The sequence below is a fragment of the Papaver somniferum genome, unplaced genomic scaffold, assembly GCF_003573695.1.
Source record: "Papaver somniferum cultivar HN1 unplaced genomic scaffold, ASM357369v1 unplaced-scaffold_21, whole genome shotgun sequence".
Classification (NCBI taxonomy): Eukaryota; Viridiplantae; Streptophyta; class Magnoliopsida; order Ranunculales; family Papaveraceae; genus Papaver; species Papaver somniferum.
Window position 1 is genome coordinate 8,667,066 of NW_020631041.1, and position 21,387 is coordinate 8,688,452.

At 38.0% G+C, this 21,387-nt stretch overlaps 1 protein-coding gene, 1 non-coding gene and 1 pseudogene across 2 annotated transcripts; all 3 read left to right on the forward strand.

Moving 5' to 3' along the window:
• Positions 1-589: 589 nt before the first annotated feature.
• TRNAD-GUC lies at positions 590-662 on the forward strand. Its single transcript has one exon. It is a non-coding gene; the product is annotated as a tRNA-Asp (tRNA).
• A 6,382-nt stretch (positions 663-7,044) lies between these two features.
• LOC113339548 lies at positions 7,045-13,979 on the forward strand (annotated as a pseudogene).
• Positions 13,980-16,085: 2,106 nt separating this feature from the next.
• Positions 16,086-21,165, forward strand: LOC113340272 (exportin-2-like). The gene is made up of 2 exons (XM_026585475.1): positions 16,086-19,184; positions 20,564-21,165. Exon 1 carries the CDS (start codon positions 16,230-16,232, stop codon positions 19,182-19,184), a length of 2,955 nt encoding a protein of 984 aa, XP_026441260.1. The 5' UTR covers positions 16,086-16,229; the 3' UTR covers positions 20,564-21,165.
• The last annotated feature ends 222 nt before the right edge of the window (positions 21,166-21,387 follow it).

Below are 21,387 nucleotides of genomic sequence, written 5' to 3' on the forward strand. Positions count from 1 at the left end.
TTTTTTTTTTTTTTTTTTTTTTTTTTTTTTTTTTTTAAAGAAAATAAAATTAAGAAAATAAAATTTGGTTTTTTTTGAAATGGGAGCAAGCCCACTGTGCAAGCCTTTAATGAAATGGAAGGAAGGCTGCGGCCCACAATCGGTTATCAGCTGGGTTTAAACCCAGAGTCCAAAATACAAGTCCAATGGAAAAATTTAAACAAGGCCACACAAAATAAATACAAGCCCACAAATTAAACAACAAGCCCAAAAATAAATTATTACAAACCCAAAATAGAAAAATAAAAAGCCCAAAAAAATTGGGTTAATTATTACAAGCCCACAATTAAAAAATTTGGAAGCCCACAGGTTGGGTTCTCTCAATGAATGGGTTTAGGCTTACCTTTTTAGCACAGCCCAGCTGCTCTGATATTGTTGCAAAAACCCAGTTGGGTTTTGGTTCTTTTCCTTGGTGGCGTCCCAGCAGAGGAAAAACAGGTTCAGAACAGCAGGTCCAACAGCAAATGAAGTGAAGCAGATGCAGATGCAAATGCTATGAAATGAAATACAAAATAGCTAAGAAAAACACAGATAAAACACAGCACCAATCCCCGACTGTAGTATAGTGGTAAGTATTCCCGCCTGTCACGCGGGTGACCCGGGTTCGATCCCCGGCAGCGGCGCCAAAAACTTGGCAGGCCTTGAAAGGTGTATAGAAATGAAGCACAATAAAATGGGGGCCTACAGTAATACCGCAAGTGCACGGTCGTCGGTTGTAGCTCGTGCAAGTACGGGTCGATCCACGGAGATCGGGTGTGTTTTGGAGTGTTTAGCTAATTGGGTTCCTAAATTGCTATTGGGCTATGAAGCCTTTTGGCTTAAATTGGGCTTTGAGTGCTAATGGGTTTGTTCACAATAAAATGAACTGAGCTTGGGCTCAGTTGGTCTTTGAATGATTTTGAATTGGATTGAACTGAGCTTGGGCTCAGAAATGTGGAATATGGGCTTTGGTTTCAGTGAACTGATTTGAGCTTTGGGCTCAACAGTTCAACTGTGAATTGGGCTTAACAGTTCACTTGTGACTTGGGCTTGGTAGTGAACTAGGCTTTGGCCTTAACTGGGCTTCAGAGGCTTTTGGAAGTGAACTGAGCTTTGGGCTCAGTTGGTTGGGCCTTTAGCCTTTGGTTTCACTGAAGTTGACTTGGGCTCAGGAGTGAAGTGAGCTGTGGCTGGACTGAGTGAACTGTGGGCTAGGGGTGGAAGCAGCAACAGGCAGGAAAAGGAAGGCAGCAGCAGGAGCAAGAGCTGCACAGCAGCTGCAGGGGAAAGAAGCAATGCAGGGCAAAGAAAGAAAACCAATACAGCAATGGTAGCAGTGTGTGAAACTAGTAAAGATTGTGATGTTAAAACACCACAGTGAGCAGTGAAGGTAAAGCAAGTGAGCAGTGAAAGTAAAACAAGTGAAAGAAAACAAGAAAACAAAGCTAAACAGTTGAAGATGGAATTGTGGATGAGAATGAAGTAGATTATGGATGGGAACTAGGGTTTGAATTCACTCTAACTTCTACTATGTATTCTCCTATAGAAAGTTAAACACAACTATGGTATTCTTTCCAAAGTACTAACTGTCTTTCTAAGGTACAATTAGTCAAAAGACATATGAATTCAGCTTAAGTTGCAGCTTATCAACAGCTCATGAACCTAACTACAAAGTATACTTGGCATACATTGTGAAAGTGAGGTGATGATGAACTAAGTTCAAGTCTTTCCTAAACTTGTTTAACCTTCTAAAGCAATATGATCAATGTACTACACAATAAGAAATTAGGGATTCATCAAGTCCCTAGCATGATGGTTTAGAACATGACAAACATTACACTAACATTACATGGCAGTGAGCATAACAGTGAACAACATGGTGAACTAACATGACAACAACAGTGAACAACATGGTGAACTAACAGTGAGCATTCATATAAACAGAGAATTAAAACCAAGAACAAGAACAAGTGCAATTAAAAGTAAAAGTGCAACTAACAGGAACAATTAAAATTAACAGGAGCATCACACATTAAAAATTAACAGTGCAATTTAAAATTGGAATTAACCTAACCCAAATTGGGTGGAAACTTGGCTAGTCCAAGAACAAGTTTTAACATCCTACATCACTTCCCTTTTATACCCAAATTATCAAATTAGGGTTTACACCCATTTTCCCCAAAAATATTCAATAAACAGTACAATTAGGGTTTAACTTTTATTACCCAAAATCGAGGAATTGACTCTCTTATCTTCGACCCATTCCTCCTCTGATCTTCCTGCTCCCTCTCCTGTGTTCGATTGATGTCTAGAGCCTCATCTATTTTAGTGATTTCCAACCTAGGGTTTAGAATGGTGAGAAGTCACTAAAATAGATGGCTAGAGAGATAAAGGAACGGACTGGGGAGGTACTGATGATGTTGGTGAAGAAGTGATGGTGTTGCAGAGGTGAGGTGGTGGCTGGAAATGGTCGGGGAAGGTGGTGGCAGAGAGGTGGCTCTGCAAATGTCGGGTGAAGGAGATGAAGTTTTGGGGCGATGGGTTGTTTGGGTGGATAATAGGATTCGGTGCTAGGGTGTGAAGCGGGAGCATCTGGTTCGATGTTTGGCGAGCTGAGCCGCTGGATATGGAGATGGTAGGTAGATCGGACGGCTAAGAGAGAAGCATTTTGTAGCGACCGTTGGATGTGGAACACAACGAAGTCAACGGTGCTAGATTAGGTTAGGTGATGTAGTGTTGGGCGGAACCATCGGGTTTTGATGCACAGGCATAGGAGCGACCGTTGGATTCAACTGCAATCTAATCTGAAGGCTTTCATGGAAATGGGTATGGATAAAGGAAATGGATTTGGGTAAGGGTTTTGGGCCTTGGGTATGCCAAGCCCATATCTTCTTTAAGAACAATTCTTCCTTCTTGAGCCCATTCCTAGCTTTTTGGTCTTGTGCGCAACATTCTTCGCGGCTTCCTTGCGTAATTCCTCCCGGCTTTTCACTACTTTTCTGCTCTTTTTTCTCCGCACTTCATCCAGATTTTATTTGTTACCTAAAAATGCAAAATTAAGTAAGAAAAATATTTATTCTTGAAAACAATGAAAATACAGAATATGAGATAAAATGTAGAATTAATGCACAAAAGATGAGTTAAATGCCAACAAAAATATATATAAATATGCACTATTTAGTACTCATCAAGGGGTTTGGTCAATGTTAAATGGTTTGAAGTTTTCTCGGATACTAATGTCTATCATCTAGCTAGAGTTTCTTCATATCATAATCCGCTTCTTATTGACATTAGTCCGGTTAAACTGGGTGGTAAAAAACCTTATAAATACTTCAGGGGATGGAGAGAACATAAGGAATATAACATGTTTGTTGAAAATGCATGGGTTGAAAATAGACTTCATTCAGGAAATAACTTAGTACAAACTCTTGAAAGTCTAGCTAAGGATTTTGGTTTTTGGAATAAAAACATTTTTAAGAATATTTTCAAAAACAAAGAAGAGATTATTAAGAAAATAGATAAAGAGAATGCAAATCCAGGTCCTTTAGTATCAAGAAAAGTGTTGAAAAAAATTAGAAGATGATCTTGAAACTTGGAATAAAATTGAAAATATTTACTGGTTGGAGAATAGTAGAGATAGATTTTTTAAAGAGCATGATAGGTGTACTAAGTATTTTCATGTGGTTGCTTCTAATAGAAAAATGCATAATTCTATACACATGCTTAGAGATGAATATGGAATGTGGATAGAAGAGAAGGATCAGTTAGACTTGCTTCTTAAGATTTCTAAGATTAGTAGCTCTTCTAGTGGGCAAATAAACAACATCTTTGATAATTTAATTATTGTTGTTATATCAGAGGAGGAGAATAATGAATTAGTAAGTACTCCTAATGTTGATGAGATTAAAAGGGTCCTATTTAGCATGAATCCATGGGGGTCTCCAGGTCCAGATGGATATCCACCGGGTTTTTTTCAAAACCATTGGAATCTAGTGGAAGCTGACGTGGTTGATTTGGTTAGAAATTTTTTTGAAACAGGTAATTTAGAGGATTCTCTAAATGAGAATTTCATATCTTTAATACCTAAAGTGGAAAATCCAATAACTCCAATAAATTTCAGACCAATTAGTCTGAGTAATGCTCTTTATAAGGTAATTTCAAAAATATTGGCTACTAGGCTTAAGAAAGTGTTGGACAAATCATTTCTCCAAATCAATCAGCGTTTATTCCCAAAAGGCAGATAATAGATAATGTTGTTATAGCGCATGAAATGCTTCATACAATAAGAACCAGTAAGACCAAGAAAAGATACTTCGCTTTAAAATTAGACTTATCAAAATCCTTCCATAAGTTGGAGTGGAAATTTGTGATTTTCATGTTCAAAAAATTTGGGTTCTTTGAAAAATGGTGTGATTTGATTTGAATGCATTTCAACTGTGAAGTCAACAGTTCTTTTGAATGGCATTTCTGGTATTCAATTTTCTCCGTCTAGGGGTCTTCGTCAAGGAGACCCGTTATCTCCATATTTATTCATTACAGCTTTAGAAGGTCTTTCAAGGTTTCTTGATAATGCGGAGGCTCAGAGAAAGTTTACTGGTCTTAAGATAAACAAAAACTTCCCCACAATTTCACATCTCTTATTTGCCGATCACTGTTTTATCTTTTGTAAAGCTGACATCGTTGAAGTCAGAAGTCTTATGAATATATTAGATATTTTTACTTCTTCTTCAGGGCAGACCATAAACTTTCATAAATCAGGTGTTTATTTTAGCAAAAAAGTTCATAGAAAGCATGAAAAAAATTCTTGCTAGAATGTTAAAAGTTCAAAGAATTTCTAAAGATGAAAAATATCTTGGAACGCCACTGTTTTTTGGTAGGAGAAAAGCTTTAAACTTTGAGCCTCTTCTTGATAGATCTTATAAAGCGTTAAATGGTTGGAAATCTAAATTATTATCTCAAGCGGGGAGAACAGTTCTCATTAATTCTACTTTGTCGACTTATCCTTGTTATCAGATACAGTGTTTTGAGTTTCCAAAATCTGTTCTTGATGAATTTGATAAGTTACAGAGGGATTTTTGGTGGAAGAAGGACAACCCGAAAAAGGCTTTTTACCCCAAAGCTTGGGATAATATTAGAACTGATAAAGTTGCTGGAGGTATTGGGATTAGAGATTCCTATAAAGTTAATATATCACTCCTAGCTAAATTAGCTTGGAGAATGTTGAAAAACCCGGAAGATTTACAGGTAAAATTCTTATAGGAAAATATTTCCCAAGAACACACCCTTTTCATAAGAACAGAGATTATGAAATCTCCTGGATTTGGCACAATATTAAAGTGGGTATGCAAGTAATTAAGGATTAATAGCTTATGGAAAATAGGAGATGGTAGAAATATACATGTTTCATTGGATAAAATTGGATTCCTGGAATGGGTCGAATAACCAATTGGCAACATGATGATATAAAATGGGTGTCTGATCTTATTGCAGCTGATGGTGGATGGAATATAGATCTAATTGATTCTACTTTCCATCCTGAAATAGCCAATAAAATTAAATCTATTAGTATTGCACAAAACTCTCAAGATACTTTAATGTGGTTGGGAAATAGAAATGGTCAATTTACTACTAAATCTGCATATAGGTGTGTTTCTCATGAAAGCCAAAGCTTACAGGATAAAGATTGGTTGAAAATTTGGCACGTGAATTTATTACCTAGAACAATTCTTTTTCTTTGGAAAATGACAGCTGAAGTGTTGGTTCTTTGATCAAAAATACATGAAAGGTTGGGGCATTCAGACCCATATTGTATGCTCCGTTCAGCTGATATTAGAGAAACCACTAAGCACTTGTTTGTAGATTGTTGTTTTACTAGAGAAGTTTGGTTCGGATTAGGCATACAGATGCCTTTGTATAATAACAGTCCTTTTGAGTGGGTCAAATCTTGATTTTCTTCTTCTATGAAAGATTGGAAAGAAACGTTTGCTATTATATGCTGGCAATTTTGGAAGTACAAAAATCTGGTGGTATTTCAGGAGGTTAAGCCTAATCATTTGGACTGTATTAATATGATAAAGATTGCATTAAATGAATGGTAATTAGCTATGAAAAAAGATCCCCCTAATGATAAAACAGTACAACACTAAATTGCATAACTCTTATTGTAGAAACCAACTAATTGGGAATATGAGTAACAAGAAAAATTGTATTCATGTGGATGTTTCTTTCGACTCAAACACAGGGGAGTATGGTATTGGGTTAATTTTGTGGACAGGCGAATGTATTTCTGATATTAAAGTCTTTGCAGGATACACCACCACTTCATAATGTGGAGAAGCGCTCGCAGTAAAAGGGGCATTGGAGTGGGCAAAACAACTAAATCTGCACAACTATCAGGTGCTAACGGATTGCAGGAATGTAGCAAATTTTTTGACTAATAAACCTTCTAGCTGTGAATGGAAAACTATAAACATACTAGAAGAAGTGAAGGTTCTTTTGAGTTATGTAAATAGTAAAGTATTGGATGTTAATAGATATTTTCTTAAAGAAATAGACAAACTAGCTAAATGGGAAAGATGCAAAAAAAGTTCTTTTTATTTGTCGAATTCCCATCACAACAACCTTAAACTTTGGGTTATAGATGCTCTGATGAATGGTTGTGATATAAATGTATATAACTTTCGTTAGTTTTTACTTAATAAAATCTTTTTCTTATTAAAAAAAGAAGAATGCAAATCAAGAAAACATTTCTCAAAAGGGTATCATGAATACGTCAACAAATCAAAGGACCTACACCAAAACTATTCCCCCCCTTTTTGTTTTTTTTTTGTTTGTTTTTTCATATCACTCGTTTCTCATTTTCAAATCCCGCTCACCAGATTTCACAAACCCTAGAAAAAAAATCAATGGCGAAGAAGAAGAATAAACAGTCGCAGCAGCAATAAGAAATGAAGAGAGAAATATAGCAGGTGGTTAAAGTTGAAGTGGAAGAGAAACAAAATTTGGATGAGTCGAAATTGAAGTATGATGGTGTTTTGCAAGAGAAATCAGAATTGCAAGTTGAAGAAATCTGTGGATCTTCTTAATGGAGATCTTGTTCGTGAAAGACAAATTGTTTCTGATATGAAAAAGATACTCGATGTTCTTCAGGGTAAAGAATTCAAGGAGGATATTAAGAAGAAGACAGTGAAAATAATCGATGATTTCGATAAGAATTTTAACATATTGAGAAAGACAATTGCAGAAGTATACAAGGAAATGGAAGAAGCAATTGAGGGTTTATTGGTTGAGAAAGGTTTGATTGAGCAGAAATTGGTTGATTCTGGGAAGATAATCGAGGAACTGAAAAGAGAGAAGCAAAAAATTGCTGTGGAGAACAACAGGGACGATCTGGTACTGAAACTAGCTCATTTAGAGAAACACCAGGAAGTGGAATTGGATTCCGAAAGAAATAAATTAAAGGAAGTTAGTGAAGAGGAAGATGAATTTGCTGATTTTGAAACTACCGTTTCGTCAATTGGGAAGCAATTCAAAGTTCTAATTGATGCTAACAAGCATCTGAAATCCGAGTTTAGGTCTTTGAAAGATAATCTCAAGAGGGTTGAAGCTGAGAAGAGTGAAATCCAGAAGAAACGTAAGAATGCATTGAGTGAGCTTGATGACAAGTCCTCCAAAGATCTAATGGAAGGGGTTGATGCTGACAAGGTCAAGGAACTTAACTTGAGGAAAAGGAAGAGCCCGAGAGTTTGTAAGTGAAGGAATCACAGAAAAGTCATTATTAGAAGAAATTGGTTGAAGATGAATATAAGTTTTTCAGAGATGTTGTTGGTTAAACTTCAAACATAGAAGTCACTGAAAAGCTGGTTAGGACAAGATTAGGAAATTGATGTAATCCTAAGGGAATTAGAAGTCATCTAGTTCTAAGAAAAGGAAAGACATGTAATAAGGTAATATGACTAGGAAAAGGAATTCATAGTTCTATATATATATGATCACCAAAGTTGTGGTTGATCATAAGAGCAATATTAGAGCTTGTGTTTAGTTTTGAGAGATTTTCTAAACATCAATAAAGAGAGTAGTCTTTATATAAGCTAAGTTTCATCTTGCAGTTGCCATTAATTGGTATCAGAGCTTGTTTCTGATCCATGGAAACCGAAACCACCATTGTGGGTGCAAAACAGTTCACACCACTATCAATACAAGTTCCAATCCTCAACGCCACAAACTACACAGTATGGGCCATGAGAATGAAGGTACTGATGAAAATCTACAAAGTTTGGGAAACAATTGATCCTGGTACATTGGACCCAGACAAAAACAATGTTGCCATTGGATTACTCTTTCAAGCAATACCAGAAAGTCTTGTTCTACAAGCTGGTGAACAGGAAACTTCAAAGAAAATTTGGGATGCAATAAAGGCACGTAATCTCGGAGCTGATCGAGTTAAAGAAGCCCGTCTGCAAACCTTAATGTATGAATTTGAAAGAGTGAATATGAAAGACACTGATATTATTGATAGCTTTGCAGGAAAGCTATCAGAGATAGCCTCAAAAGCTGCGTCACTTGGACAAATCATTGATGAAGATAAACTGGTAAAGAAGTTTCTCAATAGTTTACCAAGATCCAAGTATATTCATATCATAGCTTCTCTCGAACAAGTCTTAGATTTAAAGAAGACTAGCTATGAAGATATAATTGGAAGATTGAAAGCATATGAAGAGAGAATCCTTGATGAAGAAAACAATGGAGAAACTCAAGGAAAACTCTTGTACACAAACTCTTACCAAAAAAACTCTGCGACAAGAGGAAAAGGTCGTGGAAGAGGTGGTAGAGTAAACAGAGGCCGAGGAAGGGGAAGAAGTTTTAACTCACAAGATAGAACAACAAGTCAGAGTGATCAAAACCAAGGAAAAGAAAAGAAGGATAGATCAAACATTATTTGTTACAGATGTGATAAACCAGGTCACTTCTCCTCTGTATGCCCTGAAAGAATACAAAAGATGGAAGAAGCAAACAAGAATGAAACAAGGGAAGCAGATACAACTCTTTTCATGCACGAAGTTGTATTCTTAAACGAAGGGAAACTAATACCAAAGAACTACGAATCAAAGGATGGAGAAGAAGGAATCTGGTGTTTAGATAATGGAGCCAGCAATCACATGACTGGTAAGAGACACTACTTTTCTGAACTCAATGAGAAAATCAAAGGACAAGTGAAGTTTGGGGATGGATCTTCTGTAAAAATTGAAGGGAAAGGATCAATTCTATTTCAGAGCAAGACCGGAGAACAAAAGCTTGTCACAAACATCTACTTCATCCCAAACTTACAAAGAAACATTCTAAGTTTAGGACAAGCTATAGAAGTTGGATGTGATGTTAGAATGCGAAAAGATTATCTGACAGTTCATGACCCAAGTGGAATACTTTTAGTTAGAGTTTCACGCTCACAGAATAGACTCTACAAGATAAGTCTCATGATTGGAAGGCCATTGTGTCTGAATATGAGACTGGAAGATCAGACATGGAAGTGGCATGCAAGATTAGGACACATAAGCTTTAGAACTTTAAAGGCAATGTCTCAGAACAAGATGGTTCGAGGACTACCACAGATAAACGATGAATCAAGGATTTGTGAATCATGTTTAGTTGGGAAACAAACGCGTCAAGGTTTTCCAAAAGCAACAACATTCATAGCCTCAAAGCCATTAGAGCTTCTTCATGCTGATTTATGTGGTCCTATTACACCACAACAAAACGGAGTGGTGGAGAGAAGAAACCGAACTCTAATGGAGATGACGAGAAGTTCATTAAAAGCTATGAAGGTACCTAATTATCTATAGGGAGAAGCGGTACGACACTCCACATACCTAAAAAACAGGATACCTACGAAAGCTCTGAAAGACATGACTCCATATGAAAGTTTGCGAAAGAGGAAACCAAATCTAGATCATCTAAGAGTGTTTGGTTGCAAAGCATACGCAAAAGTTGATTCTGCAACTCTTAAGAAACTGGATGATCGATCTCAGACTCTTGTGCATCTAGGAATTGAGCCTGGATCCAAAGCTTACAGATTATTCAATCCAACAATGAAAAGAGTAATAGTGAGTCGAGATGTGGTATTCGATGAAAAAGCAAACTGGAACTGGAAAAAAACTAATGATGGACCAAGTAGGGATCCAGGAATGTTTCACATGAGATGAGGTCAAGTAATTGATGAAGGAGAAGGACCCATAACCATCAACACTGAAGAGAATCACTATGATAATCAAGAAGAAGAAGAGAATATTGAAAACACTGAGAATAACGTAGAAGAAGAAGAAGAAAAACAAGAAGCTTATGCAAGGATAATTCTGAAAGAAGCAGGACTTGAAACTTGTAATCCAACTAAGATACCAATGGAGTTTGGACTTAAAGTTTCAAAGGCACAAGAAGAAGCAGAGATTGATTCAACGAGATATAGAAGAAATGTTGGATGCCTAAGATACTTATTACACACAAGACCAGATTTGGCTTTCTCTGTGGGAGTAGAAGTCCGTTATATGCAGAGTCCACGCAAGTCTCATGTTGATGTAATAAAGCAGATATTGAGATATCTAAGACGAACAATCAGCTGTGGATTGAAGTATGGTCGAGGAGGATTAAAAGGAATTGTTGGGTATAGTGACAGCAGTCATAATATTGACCAAGATGATGGAAAAAGTATGACAGGTCATATATTTTATATAGGAGAAGCACCTATTACATGGTGCTCACAGAAGCAAGACACAGTAGCTCTGTCATCATGCGAAGCTGAGTTCATGGCCACAACAGAAGCAGCTAGACAATCAATATGGCTTCAAGAACTGTTGGGTGAAATCAAAGGAAGAGAACCTAAAAAAGTTCTCATCAAGATTGATAATAAGTCTGCAATTGCACTCACTAAAGAATCATGTGTTTCATGGTAAGACGAAACACATTCACAAAAGGTATCATTTCATAAGAGAATGCATCGAGAAGGAGGTCATTAACGTAGAATACATACCTGGAACTGAGCAGAAAGCAGATATATTGACAAAGGCATTAGCTCGGATCAAGTTTGAAGTAATGAGACAACTGATTGGAGTACAAGATATGTCACGGGTAAGGTTGAAGCTTAACGGGGAGAATGTTGGTTAAACTTCAAACATAGAAGTCACTAACAAGCTGGTTAGGACAAGATTAGGAAATTGATGTAATCCTAAGGGAATTAGAAGTCATCTAGTTCTAAGAAAAGGAAAGACATGTAATAAGGTAATAGGACTAGGAAAAGGAATTCATAGTTCTATATATATATGATCACCAAAGTTGTGGTTGATCATAAGAGCAAGATTAGAGCTTGTGTTTAGTTTTGAGAGATTTTCTAAACATCAATAAAGAGAGTTGTCTTTATATAAGCTAAGTTTCATCTTGTAGTTGCCATTAGATGTCTGACTGACTGAACTACAAAATTTAGTGTGTTTTTTTTTATCAACAATATCCTTTTAGAAATATATCTAGGCATCCTAATCTGTTTATATGAAAACTTTCTTTTATCTTTTTCTTGATTGTCCCATAATTTGTTTTCCTCAGTTTGAATTATCGGTTGTGTTAATTCTTGATCAGTTCGTGACAATGGTAGCCATTACTGGTAGTGCTTGTTCTACTAGTAGTCTTCTCTTCGGAAACAAAGAATTTTTTAGACAACCAAGCAAATTGTGGGCGAAATAAGGTACGTTTTTGCACATTGTAATTGTTTGTTGTGATTTTGCTAGCATGTTCTTAGGTAGAATCCACTGCGGATTATTTAAGTTACGTTGCACATTAGGTGACCGAGTCAATGCACCAGCTTTTTCCGACTGCGCAGTGCTTTTAATGTATGCATCTTTGAATAAATATGATTTTGCACATTTCCTGCCTGCCTTCACTTTTGTAGAGCAGGCACAAGTCAGAGCTATGGCTTCGCAAATCCCATCAGCTCCGAAATCCGAAGAAAAGAATTGTTATAACAGGAACGAGACTTGTTTCGGTGTTTGGGAATGATGTTGATACCTTCTATAACAGACTACTTGAAGGAGAGAGTGGTATTAGTCTTATAGATAGGTTTGATGCTTCACCCTTTTCTGTAAGATTTGCTGGTCAGATATGTAACTTTTCATCCGAAGGTTACATTGACGGAAAGAATGACCGGCGTCTTGATGACTGTTGGAGGTACTGCTTAGTTGCTGGTAAAACAGCTCTTGAAGATGCCAACCTTGGAACCGAAATTCTTGAATCTGTAAGTCTTATTGCAGTACAATCTGTAAAGCAGTTCGTGTTTGCATATACTGTTTGGCTTATTGCAATGTACTTGGATTTTGCGTATGCAACAGATGGACCGGTCGAAGATTGGAGTTCTAGTAGGGACAGGAATGGGAGGATTAACTGCATTCAGCAGTGGAGTTGAATCTCTTCTCCAGAAAGGATACAAGAAGATCACTCCATTCTTTATTCCGTACTCCGTTACGAACATGGGATCAGCATTACTTGCCATTAATACAGGTCTAATGGGTCCAAACTACTCCATCTCTACTGCATGCGCTACTGCAAATTACTGGTTTTATGCTGCAGAAATCATATCAGAAGAGGTGAAGCTGATATAATGGTAGTTGGTGGGACTGAGGCTGCTATTATCCCAATTGGTGTTGGTGGTTTCATAGCTTGCAGAGCTTTGTCTCAGAGAAATGGTTAACCCCAAAAAGCTTCGAGGCCATGGGATAGAGATCGTGACGGATTTGTTATGGGCGAATGTTCTGGTGTGCTGGTAATGACCCCATTTTAATTTTCTGAACCTATGTTCTGAAAGGCGTGCTAGGCGCTCGCCTAGGCGCACGAGTCGTGCAGGGGGGAGCCTTGCCTCCCTTAGCGCCTCAGACGACATAGTCTGAACTTTGTTGTGTGGTTCTGTATATCGGATTTGGTTTCTTGTAGGCAGTGAAAGCTGTTATAACTAACTGCTTGGGGCCGTTGTTTTTTTCCTGTTGATTAGGTTATGTAGAGCTTAGAGATTGCAATGAAAAGAGGAGTCAACATAATAGCGGAGTATTTAGGGGGCGCCGTTACCTGTGATGCTCATCATATGACGGATCCTCGTTCAGACGGACTTGGAGGAGTTTCATCCTGCATAAACAAGATCTTGCATGATGCTGGAGTTTCTCCTGAACAGGTGAGAATAAACGATGCCCGTTATTTTTGCATTCTAGTGTTAGTACAGTTTCCTGCATTTCAATGGAAATTGATAGAATTTCGAGTGAATATCTGAAATTTTTAGGTGACCTACATCAATGCTCATGCAACGTCAACACTTGCGGGTGACTTAGCAAAGGTTAACGCCATCAAGAAGGTGTTTAAGAATACGTCCGAGATTAAGATGAACGGAACTAAGGTAAGATTAATCATCCTCTGACACACTGTTTCTACGTTCTGACAATGATAAGCTCTAGCCATGCTTTTGTCGGTGCAGCAACATTTTAGCCTCGCCACTTTTTCTGTTCTAATGAAATTTGAGGATTTTGTATGTCTTTCTCGTTTCAGTCGATGATTGGGCATGGGCATGTATGTAAAGCTCCATTATGACTATCTTCATTTCTGACTGGATATTTGCTGTTTTGATTTCGACGCAGAATTTGGAGTCTGACGTTACAATTGAGACCGTCCCAAATGTGAAGAAGCAGCATGAAGTTCATGTTGGTATGTATTCACTTCCAAATACATTAAGATCTGTCACAGCAACATCCAAATGGCTATTACATGATTCTTAATCCTGCAAAAAAATGTCTAAGCAGTTAGCTTTCCTTCGCTCATATTTCCCGTTCGTATAGCTTACACTGGTTACCAACTTGTTTGTGTGCACTACCTGCAGGTATATCTAACTCATTTGGCTTCGACGGCACAATTCAGTTGTCGTCTTTGCTCCTTTAAAGCCCTAAACCACTAAAGAAACAATCTTCTTCTTCTTCTTTTCTTCACTCCTTCAGAATGTCAGATAGAATCCCAGCGGTGGTACATGTTTTTCATCCCCTGTTGCAGCCAATATGAGATATTAGGCTTCTTCTTAACTAGCTATGCTGCATTACACATATTGCCGCAGCAGGCACGCTTGGTCCTCCTGCAAAAATAAATAATTATGCATTAATCTCGTTACCAAGGCTTATGAACTTCCTTTTAATAAAATTGTTTATGAACTCTAATTTAATCACCAAACACTGATTTCTTACTAGTCTGCTTTTCAAATTCTATAAAGCACCCAAGTTCTGAACAAACCATGAATACATTTTGTCCTAAAGTGAATGCGAATCGCCAGGAAAATGAAGGCAGGGTCTAAAAATTTCGTCCCTCGTTGCATTACGTTCTTTACCTTAGTGACTGGAGCTTTCTGGGGAAGATCTATGTGGGGCACCTTTTGGGTATGGGATTCTCTGGAAAAGAAGAGATATTTTCATTTTTTTCATAAAAATAGGTACCGACAGAAGCGTCACGGTGAATTTATTGGGCCAAATGGGTGAGTTAGATTACCTAACTCACAACCGATCCAACCTCTTTCTCAAAATTGTCCAAGAGAAACGTACCTTACAATCAAAGTCGGTTAGGTTAGCCTCAACAACAAGCAAGCAAAAATCAAACGTAATATTCTTCTTCCATGAGACGTTTATGTGACCCAACACCAAAACACCATTTTGCTAAGGGGTATTATAAATAAAGACAATAAATTTTGTCCCGTACATGAAAAACCTATTCAGAACTACAGATGGATGCAATTCGATAAAGAAAAACATAGGGTTAAGAATTTTATCCCTTGTTAAGTATAAATAACTCAAATGATAACACGAACAAGTAGGGATGTGCAACGGACGGACGGTTGCGGATTAGGAGTCACCCGCAATCAAACCGTTAAAATTGCGGATTTTGAAAATTGAACCGCAACCGGTCCAATCACCCGCGGATTTAACATCCACGGATTAGCGGGTGATGCGGACCGGATGCGGATTAACCGTGGATTTAGAATTAAAAAAAAAAAGTCTGCATATCTGTGAAAATCCTTTCGTGTGGTTGATCTCTCTATTTATGTTAACTCACTGTCTCACTCCCATGATAATAAATTAATAACAATGAAGCAAATGCCAAAGTTTTGTTGCACAACATTATGAGTACAATATATACTTACTAGGTAGTAATCTTAATTAACACTGCAACTGATAAGTGTAGTGATCTTTAATCATTTGATGTAGCCCCTTGTTTTTGAAAATGAATTTAATTTCCTCTATGAATTGGCAAACAGCAGGATAAATTTTCTGGATTAGTGCTTTAGCAGGATTCTTGTCCACATTAGACCACCTTTGACGGATAATTAACTGCTACCTTGTTTTTTGTTTATATTTAGTATCAAGAGGAGGGCACAACTTCTTTTTCCAGTAGTTCTCACAACGCACAGAGTGGATCACATGCAAGCATCGAGAAGCTTCAAAACCTTCAGTTTCTTCAAGAAGATTATGCAGATCTTGAAATGTTCTCTGAAGAGGATGAACCTCTTATTCCCAGTAAATTAAATTAGAGATATCTAATCTAATCTAAAATCTAAAACTCATTTTTTACGGGTGCGGATGAATCCGCGGATTTCAAAGTAAAACCGCAACCAAACCGCTAAACCTTACGGATTTGAAAACTCAACCGTGTCCGATCCATAGATTCTTGCGGATTGATTTTCACCGCAATTTTACGAACGATTGCGGGTGAAAACCGCGGTTTTGGTTTTTATGCACACCCCTACGAACAGGGTGCTATACAAAATCAAACTCAAAGAAACGTCTTGACACTGCATTTCATCGGGCCCAAATGGCCTCAAGTCTCAAGCAACCCAAAAAAACCAAACAGAATATCCTTTCCATAAGAGCATTTACCGTCAAGTAAGTACCAAAAAAAACATTTCTCAAAGGGGTGTCACAAATAAAGCAACAAATCATAGGACCTAAAACAAAATAACCACCTCTATATAAAGCCCGATTCAACCCTGTTTCGTCCTATATCACTCAGTTCCTCATTTTTCAAATCAGAGAGAGACGAAGCCGAAGAAGTTTCTCTCTCCTCAGCTCAGTCCTTCATCTTCTTCAAAGGTAAAACCCTACCCTAGTTTACAGATTTTGATTTCTTTCTTCATCGTTAAACCCTAGAAATCCATCGTCATGGAGTGGAATGCAGAAACCCTAAAAATCTTATCAGAATGTTTCTTACACACACTATCACCAAATCATGAACCTCGTAGACAAGCTGAATCATACTTATCAGAAGCATCTGATAAACCTAATTTCGGTCTCGCCGTTCTTCGTTTAGTTGCTGAGACGAACATCGATGATCAGATCCGTATTTCTGCTGCTGTTAATTTCAAAAATCATCTTAAATCGAGATGGATTTCGGTAGAAACGAACAAGAATCACCGTGGTAATAACAATCCTGATGCTCCTGTTTTGTCTCCAATTGATGATACTGAGAAGGAACAGATTAAACAGTTGATTTTGCCATTGATGTTGTCTGCTTCGCCGAGGATACAGAGTCAGTTGAGTGAAGCGTTGGTTGTGATTGGGAAACATGATTTTCCTAAAGCTTGGCCTGCGTTGTTACCTCAGATTGTTACGAGTTTGAGACAAGGTATGGAGAATAATGATTATGTTACTGTTAATGGGATTTTAGGTACTGCGAATTCGATTTTTAAGAAGTTTAGGTATCAGTATAAGACGAATGATTTGTTGCTTGATTTGAAATATTGTCTTGATGGTTTGGCTGCGCCGTTGCTTGAGGTTTTTATGAGGACTGCCAATGTGATTGATAGTATGGTTGGTGGTGGTGCTGTTACCGCTGCCAATCTGAAACCACTTATGGAGAGTCAGAGGCTTTGTTGTAGGATTTTCTTTAGTTTGAATTTTATGGAAATACCTGAGTTTTTTGAAGATCATATGAAGGAGTGGATGGGGGAGTTTAAGAAGTATTTGACTAGTACTTATCCTGCTCTGGAAGGTGGTGGTGGTGATGGTTTGGCACTTGTGGATGATCTTAGAGCTGCAGTATGTGAGAATATTAGTTTATATTTGGAGAGGTATGAGGAGGAGTTTGCAGGTTACTTGAAGGATTTTGCACTTGCAGTTTGGACACTTTTGGTTGGGGTTTCATCGGCGACAGGTCGTGACAGGTTAACTATTACCGCGATTAAGTTTTTGACTACAATCAGTACGAGTGTACACCACAACTTGTTTGCCGGAGCTGATGTATTGCAGCAGATTTGTCAGTCTATTGTGATTCCGAATGCAAGATTAAGGGAAGAGGATGAGGAGTTGTTTGAGTTCAATTACGTGGAGTTTGTTCGGAGGGATATTGAGGGGAGTGATGTTGACACTAGGAGGAGGATAGCATGTGAGTTACTCAAAGGAATTGCCACCAACTATAAAACAGAAGTTCAATCCATTGTTGTGGAACAAATTAAAAATATGTTGGCTGTTTTTAATGCAAATCCAGCTGAGAATTGGCGGGATAAGGATTGTGCTATTTACTTGGTTGTTTCCCTTGCAACAAGAAAGGCTGGAGGAACTTCTGCCTCAACTGATCTTGTCGATGTCGGTGAATTTTTTGGATCAGTTATTATCCCAGAGATTCAAAGCCAGTCCGGTTCTGCCATGTTGAAAGCTGGTGCTTTGAAGTTCTTTACAGTTTTCAGGAATGAGATACCGAAGCAGACTGCTGTTGGATTGATGGGTGATGTTGTTCGGTTCCTCGCATCAGAGTCAAATGTCGTTCACTCTTACGCTGCAAATTGTGTTGAAAAGCTCTTGTTAATCAAGGATGGAGGGCAGAGGAGGTTTAATTCCACTGACATCAACCCCTTCCTTCCGATTCTCATGACTAACCTTTTCAATGCCCTTAAGTTTCCCGAATCAGAAGAGAATTCTTATGTAATGAAGTGTATAATGCGGGTTCTCGGAGTTGCTGATTTTTCTCAAGAAGTTGCTGGACATTGTATTACTGGTTTGACACATCTTCTCAGCGAGGTTTGCAAAAATCCGAAGAACCCTGTCTACAATCACTATCTGTTTGAGGCAGTAGCGGGTTTGGTTGGGCGGGTGTGTGAGAAGGATCCTTCTTTGATACCAACCTTTGAAGCTAGCATATTTCCAATACTCCAATATATTTTGGGCCAGAATGTCACTGAATTTTGGCCTTATGCTTTCCAGCTATTAGCACAGCTCGTCAATCTGAATAAACCACCTCTTCCAGCTAGTTATATGTCGATCTTTGAGCTTCTCCTTGCAACCGAGACATGGAAGGGACACGCTAACACACCTGCTCTTGTTCAGCTTCTTCAGGCCTATCTGAAGAAGGCTCCTGATGAACTGAGCCAAGGGGGTAGGCTTGGCCAAGTGCTCGGGATATTTCAAAAGCTCGTCGACATACCAAGCACAGAAGAGCTAGGGTTTTATGTGCTGAACACCATTATAGAGAACCTCAGGTATGATGTGATCGCACCTTTTGTTACTCACATCTGGACTGCGCTCTTTACAAAGCTCATGCAGAGTCCCAAGGTTAAATTCATCAAGTGTATGGTGATATATATGTCACTATTTTTGGTCAAGTATGGACCTCCAGCACTCACTGATTCAATCAACGCCATTCAGAACGATGGAAAATTACTTGGTAGTATAATCGAGCAGTTTTGGATACCTCATCTGAAATCCATAATTGGGACAATTGAGTTGAAGTTAACTGCTGTTGCTTCGACCAGATTAATATGTGAATCTACAGTCCTCTTGGATCCTGCAGCTGCTGCTACTTGGGGGAAAATGTTGAACAGCATTGTTACCCTTCTCTCTCGACCAGAAGAAGAAAGGGTTGATGAAGACCCAGAAGTGCCAGAAATTGGGGAGAATGTGGGTTACAGTGCTAGCTTTGTGCGTCTCCACAATGCTGGAAAGAAAGATGAAGATCCTGTTAGTGATATAAGGGACCCGAAGGAGTTCTTGGTAAGGTCTTTGGCAAGGCTCTCAGCTATGAGTCCTGGAAGGTATCCGACAATTATTCAACAGTCTTTGGATCCAGCCAATCAAACAGCATTGCTCCAGCTCTGCAGCACATACAATTGCACCATAGTCTGAGTAAGTTGTTGTGCGCTTTTTGCTTCTTCTTTTTTCCTTATGTGATCTGTACTTTTTATGGTTTACTTTTCACTTACCTCTTACATCTATTATCGAGGGACTAGTGTGGCCTTGCTTGTTAGGTTTCTTTTGTGGGTTTGTTAGAATTAGGTGCAGTTATGAGTAGAAATCAATTCTGTCCAAAACAAGTTTTCTAAACTTGAATGTGCTTTTTGCCATAAATCATCATTTTGTCTCTATTTAGGTTAACCATAGTGACCAAGACCAATGGCATCATTTATCATTTTTTTAGTGCCTTTTGCTCCTTGATTTTGTTGTTTAGATATCCAATTTTTTCTCTTAAAAAGGGTGTGTGACAAATCTCAACAGTATCTGCATATAAGTATGGAATTGTTTGTATTTCATGCGTTCCACTTCTCTGCTTGTGAATCTGCTCACAGACCACTACTCAAGCATTTCACAGGATTTTTTTATCTTTTTTCCTGATGTATGCTAGAAGTCCAAACTAATAGATAGCAAAACTTGAACATAGGAAGGTTTTTTTTCAGCCAACTTAGTTTCATGTGGACACGGAAAATCTATGAAGGAATGTTTGCAACAAGACCCTGCTATGAAGTTCTTGCAAGGTCTACAGAGTCACTTTTTGTCATTAGGAGTCCGATCATACTAATGGAACCATTTACGGATCTACCACAAAGATCTATTCGTCTGTTCGACAAGAAGAGAAACAACAAGAGACCACTACTAACTTTTTAGAAATAAGAGTTGTATTGATCTTTTGTTGTTTCCCCTCTTGGCGAATCAAGGAATAAATCTTTGTGGTGGATGGAAATGGCTCCATTACTAGGATCTGGCTCCTAATGGCAGAAAATGAATTGTGCAAACCTTGCAACACTTTCGCAGCACAATCTTGGCATTGAATGATCGACAGAACTAATACTTGGATACATCTATTGCAAACATGCATTGTTAATTGTGGTGATGGACCGAAAGGTAACATTCCTGTTCAAGTTTGTTGTATAGGATTAAGGTGCTTGAAAACATTGACCTTCAGACTTTTGTGGTTGATTTGGGTTTGGGAGTAGTATCCTGAGGACTCACTCGCATAGTCTCCAAAACTTACAATTTCACGTAATCTGTGAACCCCTGTGCTGTTGCATAATGATTCAATGGGTGTTTACTTAAATTTCAAAAATAAAGACATCGTTGCTTCCTTAGCTTTAACATTTAATTTAAGCCTGTACTCTTGTTCATCTGTTCAATTATCGGTTATTCTTTTGAAGGTTTCTTAGTTCATCTTCTTTAATATCTGCATTAAGCGAATGAAGCGAAAGAAGCTAATTTGTAGCCGTTCTTTTTGTTCTATGTTTATTTTGCAGGAATTATTTTGCAGTAATAGTAGGTTACAAGAAAATGAAAAAAAGGCTACTCAAAAAAAAAAAAATTGGGGTCTGGTGAATCCTACAATGCATTTGTGAGGTGGGATCGGTTGCTTCTATACGCTGGAGATTGCAGTGAACTGGTTCGTGTCACTTGTGTCTCCTATGCTGATAGATATTGAAGATTACTGCAGATCGGGTCGTCATCAGGTCATTTTGCATTTAGTTTGTTGTCATTTTTCCTACTCAACTTTTTCTCAGTTTCATATTTGGAGGGGTTCAAATATGCATAGCACTATCTTTTTTTACTTGGTGTCTTTTGTAATGGGAAAAAGGGACAAAAGAGGAAAAAACTGTATCCCTCCCAAAGTATAGTGTTGTCGGTGAGTCTGTTAAATTGAGTCACTTTTATCTTCAGGGGAAAGTTGTCGTCGAGAGTATAGATAGTGTTGTTGATGAGTTGGTTAGTTTTTGAGGCACTTTTCTTTGGGGAAAAGTTGTCGGAGTCGGTCACCTCATATAGTACTGGGCACTTCATATGGAAAATCATTCATACATCTTTTTAGTCTTCTTCACTGTTGTTATTTCATCTTTTTGATTTTGCATTACTTTCTTTATTGCAACAACCTTTCTTCCCTTCTTTGGGGCTAGTGGGATTGCGACTTGCAAAGACCCAACCAACTAATCTACTGGGCCATGTTTTGCGCTAAGATTTGCTTGTGAGCCCTGGTTGGCTGTAGATGTTCATCCCCGTATTTCTCCATATTGAAAGTTTCACATGGAATTTGTGATATTGATTTTAGATTTAAATCTTGCTTTTACTT